Genomic DNA, 5,834 nt, shown 5'->3' on the forward strand with positions numbered 1-5,834 from the left:
TCGTTGAGCTTCCGAATCGACGCAAATTTATTCAAGTATATATTCACAATAAGGTATCGGAACTAACATCACCGACATTATTATCAAGCTAAGTTCGTAATTCTTGATGCCAATTGACATTTCAACTATCATATTTTTTCAAGTTTCATGTCTAGTATTAAATTTCAATTTTTCCATTATTATAATTTGAATGATACTCACAAAATATTATACACCTAATATTTAAATATGCATACCTGTATATCAAAACTTGAATCACAATAAAATAAAATTATTGGATAGAAGTATAAGATGAGAGAATAAGAAATATTGTTGTACGTTTGTACCATGACTGTTCTGGAAATTTAAAGGTAAGAATTACTTACTGTGTGCTCCCTTATGCCATAATTATCCATAACACTCATCCCCAAAATTTGACAAAAAATCATAAAAGGAATATAACAATAATTATAATATTAATATTGTCTCTTGTCCCTTACATGTGTTCAAAGTTAATACTGGACAATGAAACCGAATGAAATTATTGGACCGGCACGAATTGATTTCGAATCAGAATTGGATGAGTTGATCGATTCGTTTATAGGTATCAAAATAAATCGGAATGAAATTATCGAGATCGATATTTAATTCTGTTTCATCCCACTATATAATGGGGAGGAATTAAGAGGAATAAATCTGAATGGAACGAGATGGGATAAACAAAATCACACATCTAGCTATTTCAAAGAATGATTAATTTTTTTTTAATTTTTTTAATTTGTAAATTACGAAAATATGAATTTTTTTTTCTAAGTTAAAATTATTGTAGTAATTTTTTACTTAAGATTATTTTAAATATATTTTTTTAAAAAAATTTACTTACTAAATTTACAAGTTAAGTTTAATAAATTTCTAACATTCCATAATATTTATATTTAATATATAAACGTACCTTTTAAATTCTTCAAATATTTTACTATTTCATTAAAAAAGAAAGTAGACTTTTAGCATATATAAGATTTATTTAATATTATTATTATATTTTTAATGGAAAAATGATTTTTCAAATTCATCAGCATCTTTTTAAAAAAAATAAATTGGTGGCATCCCATAATTTTTCTATTTAATATATAAACTGACTTTTAAAAATCTTTAGACATTTACCGATTTCATTAAAAAAAATGGACTTTTAGATATATAATAACTAATAATATATAATATTTTAATATAGGGATAACATGGTATTTGGACTTGCCTTATAATTTTGTAAGCTTGGTTTTCTTTGATATGGCCATTCCTAAAATTTTAACGAACTTACTTAGCATCATTTGGTGACAGAAGTGCAGTTCATATGGAAGAGTTACCAGTTTTTGCCTCGTAAATGCAATATTCCAATTCCATGAGGATAAGAAGCTTGGTCCAGTTTACATGGTACAATTTTCTTAATTCTCTAGCTCCATCACTTTTCAAATTTCAGTTTCTGATTCCTTGTAGAAAAAATTGGAAGATGGGAAAACTGTCTGTCTATCTGTCTATGTTATTCGGACTCTTCAAAAAAAGTAGATTTGACATGAGAACATCAACAATATGATATTTTTGTCAATTCATTTTTTTTTGTGATAACATGTTAAATATTCATGTTGACCAATGGGATTAGGAAAATTACAACAATTATATCTCAATATGGGAGTGTATTTGGAATAAAATGAATAATGTCAATTTGTACAATAATACATGTATTTCATTTCACTATGTGCATTATTAACGCTTATAGTTGACAAGCATGTTGACAATGAGGTCCTAGCTTATTGTCACGGTCCCCACTCAATTCTCACACTAACGATTGGCTTTTGGCTTTTCACTTTTTTTACATTTCCGAAATAGTTTAAATATTAAGTTAGGCTTAAGTGTTATATCTTTACACCAATATCCATTGTCAATTTTTCCATTGGTCTAAAAGTCTGCGATTGAGAATGATATGTGGTTTGTGATATTCAACAAATTAAAAATCATATTTGGCTGCTTGTGATAGTAGACTTTGACGACATATTGTGTTTTTGTACATTTAGTGTGGTAATAAGAAAAGTCTTAGAAAACCAAAAAGATGAGCAACAGCAGCAGAAGAAGAAATTTGCAATATTTTGTTCATATAATTCTTGTTATTCTTCGTTTTGTCGATACAGGATTATGCAGTGAAGTGGATAACATTACCAGCATTCAATCTCTGAGAGATCCTGGAATTTTATCGTCTCCAGGAGGCGTATTCAAGTTAGGATTTTTCAGTCCTCAAAACAGTAGTAATAGGTATGTTGGTATTTGGTACAATTTTTCTGTAACAACTGTCATTTGGGTGGCTAATCGGGACAAACCTTTAAGAGATTCTTCTGGAGTTGTGAAGATATCTCGTGATGGAAATATCGTTATAACGAATGGAGAGGAGGAGATTCTTTGGTCATCAAATGTTTCAACTTCTCAGGTGATCATCCCAATTGGACTTCTCCAAGATTCTGGCAACTTTGTTCTCGTTGATCATCGGGACATGAGCACAATATGGCAGAGTTTTGAACATCCTTCTGATTCGACTATTCCTAGAATGAGAATAAGTGAAAACACAAGGACAGGGGAGATGGTAGAAGCAACATCTTGGAGAAGTCCTTCGGATCCTAATATCGGGGACTTTTCTTTAAGAATGAACTCTGGAGTCATTCCTCAGGTGTATATATGGAAAGGAAGGCGTCCCTATTGGCGTACTGGTCAATGGAATGGACAGATCTTTATAGGAGTGCAGAATATGTATTCTGTGGTGTCTGATGGATTTAATGTAGTGGATGATCGCGAAGGTACTGTATATTTTACTGGACCTACTCGTGATAATTTTTTAAGGATATTAGTCTTGGATTGGAGAGGGAACTTGGTTCAATCATATTGGGATGTGAATGAGACAAAATGGAAGATAATATGGTCAGCTCCCAATAACGATTGTGAAGTTTATGGAACGTGTGGTCCATTTGGGAGCTGCAATCATTTGGAGTCACCGATCTGTTCTTGTTTGAAAGGTTTTGAGCCAAAGCATACGGAAGAATGGGAAAAGGGGAATTGGACTAGTGGTTGTGTTAGGAGGAGTGCTTTGCAATGTGAAGTTAAGAATAACACCATGGATTCAAGTAAAGAGGACGGATTTCTAAAGATGGAGTTAATGAAATTGCCTGATTTTGCTGAAAGGTCATCCACTACAGAAGACGTATGTAGAAGTCGATGCTTGGGGAATTGTTCGTGCATAGGGTATGCATTTGATTCAAGTATCGGCTGTATGTCGTGGAGTATAATGATTGACATTCAGCAGTTCCAAAGCTCGGGGAAAGATCTCTATATTCATGTGGCACATTCAGAGCTTGGTATGCGTTCTGGTGCTGAAAAAAAGACTTATTGTCAGTCACTAAAGATAGGCATAATACAAAGACGTCCCATTTTACTTGGCCTCAACTCGTATCTATGCCCTCCGACTTATGTGCTTATTTATGAACACTCGAGAAGATGGAGGGCATGGATGTCAGTGAAGGCCAAGTTAAATGACACGTTTATGTATTCTGATTTTGAGATTATATGTTCGACTTAATTGAATTCCATGTATTCTGTAAAGAACTGATATTTGTTCATCTTTAGTGTTTTCTGCAGATCATCGTAAAGAGTACATAAAGAAAATCGTAATTCCAGTAATCGTTGGTTCTCTTACACTCTGTGTTTGTCTGTTCCTTTGCTATACAATGATGGTCAGACGTAGAGGTAAACATGCTATTAAGTTTTTGTATTATACATTTATAAGCACTTTGTTAGCTATAGTAACTTGTATCCCTGCTGATATTAGGAGTGAAAAGAGAGGGTGTTTTACTTGGTAACAGAAGTCCAGTTAATATGGAAGAATTACCAGTCTTCAGCCTCGATACGCTTGTAAATGCAACATCCCAATTCAATGAGGATAATAAGCTTGGTCAGGGAGGTTTTGGTCCAGTTTACAAGGTACGATTCTCATCTCTCTCGATCACTTTCCACATTTCAAGTTACTGATATTGCTGATTCTTTGTAGGGAAAATTGGAAGATGGGAGAGAAATAGCTGTCAAGAGGCTCTCAAAAGCCTCAAAACAGGGACTAGAGGAGTTCATGAATGAAGTGTTGGTGATCTCGAAAGTCCAACATAGAAACCTTGTAAGACTCTGTGGATGTTGTGTCGATGAAGAGGAGAAGATGCTGATTTACAAATATATGCCAAAGAAAAGCTTAGATGTGTTTCTCTTTGGTTAGTCCTTGCTACTTCTCATCTGTATTACTCCACGTGTATGTTGCTCAGACTCTTCAATAACATTGATGGACGCTTGCTAGATCCCCCAAAAGTACTGCATTTTTGGAGGATCCGACATGAGTACATCAGCATTAATCTGAGCAACATTACTCCACATTTCTTCTGATCCTCTAGTTTAAATTCTCCATTCACATTTGACAAACATCTAGATGAAGGACATCGAGACATATTGGATTGGACAAAACGTTCCATTATAATCGAAGGAGTTGGTCGAGGACTCCTTTATCTTCACAGAGATTCAAGATTGAAGATAATCCATAGAGATCTAAAGCCAAGTAACATCTTGCTCGATAATAACTTCAATCCAAAGATTTCAGATTTTGGCATGGCTAGGATTTTCGGATCTGATCAAGATCAAGCAGACACAATGAGAGTAGTTGGTACTTAGTAAGTGATCATTGATCTATATAACACCATAACTTTGCATAATTTCATACATATTTATTAACTAAACTACTCAAATGTACTGACATTTTTACAGTGGATACATGGCACCCGAATATGCAATGGAAGGAAGATTCTCAGAGAAATCCGATGTTTTCAGCTTTGGAGTTCTCGTCTTAGAGATCATAAGTGGTCGAAAAAGTACAAGTTCTTGGACTGAGACATCCTCTTTGAGCCTTATGGGATATGTAAGATTCCTCTTACAGTTGCTATAGCGAAATGTTTGTTATAAAGAACGTATAATATAATATAACATAACATGAAAAATCAGTTCCAAAAAAGAGGCTGTTAAATGTTATTACAGAGGACGACTGTTAAAAAGGGGTCTGACTGACTATATGTACCTTGTATTTAGTTTGATGATCAACTTCCCATTGTTTTCAGGCATGGAAGTTATGGAAAGAACAAGATTTATCAACTTTCATCGATCCGTTTATATTGAACACGAGCTCGGAAATGGAGATCAGAAAATGCATACAGATTGGTTTATTGTGTGTTCAAGAATTTGCTGAAGACAGGCCAAATATTTCATCTGTTCTTGTTATGCTTACTAGTGAAACAACAAGTCTTCCAGCACCATCACAACCTGCTTTTACTGAAAGAAGACACTTCAGAATGTGCAATGAAAATAGAGAAACTAAGTTTACTTTGAACAAAATGAGTATCACAAACCTTACTGGTAGATAACATGAGCATATGAGGTGTTCTTTTTGCACTTGTTTTCTGGGTAAATTTTTAATAGATTATTACATGACTATGTTAATGTGACCTTCACATACATATGTACTGACTGATACTTCAACTACTGATATGGATGGTTATTGTTTGGTGCCTCTACTTTTTAACTTTCTCATGTATTTTGCTTTAGAAAATGCTGACGGACCTGATTTCCCACCATTCAGTATATTACGTTCAGTTGGCTCGAGTTAACTTTCTTTGACATATTTCCTGATGTTTGCTCAGTCAACATCCTCTAATTTATAAATAATAATCAACAAGCATGTCAGAGATCAAAATAGCTGTGTGCTCAATCTGTTGCCATTGTTTTGTTTT

The 5,834-nt window shown here is 33.8% G+C and overlaps 1 protein-coding gene across 2 annotated transcripts; it reads left to right on the forward strand.

Moving 5' to 3' along the window:
* The first annotated feature begins 2,012 nt into the window (after nucleotides 1–2,012).
* On the forward strand, nucleotides 2,013–5,618 carry LOC107016152 (G-type lectin S-receptor-like serine/threonine-protein kinase At1g11330). Of its 2 annotated transcripts, none has more exons than XM_027916090.1 (7): nucleotides 2,013–3,374; nucleotides 3,655–3,762; nucleotides 3,845–3,996; nucleotides 4,064–4,274; nucleotides 4,487–4,724; nucleotides 4,819–4,969; nucleotides 5,166–5,618. In XM_027916090.1, exons 1-7 carry the CDS (start codon nucleotides 2,084–2,086, stop codon nucleotides 5,466–5,468), a joined length of 2,454 nt encoding a protein of 817 aa, XP_027771891.1. In that variant the 5' UTR covers nucleotides 2,013–2,083; the 3' UTR covers nucleotides 5,469–5,618. The 2 variants fall into 2 exon arrangements, with proteins under 2 accessions (XP_027771891.1, XP_015072125.1); XM_015216639.2 differs by having other exon boundaries at nucleotides 2,014–3,374; nucleotides 3,643–3,762.
* The last annotated feature ends 216 nt before the right edge of the window (nucleotides 5,619–5,834 follow it).

Source organism: Solanum pennellii, chromosome 4 (assembly GCF_001406875.1).
Source record: "Solanum pennellii chromosome 4, SPENNV200".
NCBI classification, from domain to species: domain Eukaryota; kingdom Viridiplantae; phylum Streptophyta; class Magnoliopsida; order Solanales; family Solanaceae; genus Solanum; species Solanum pennellii.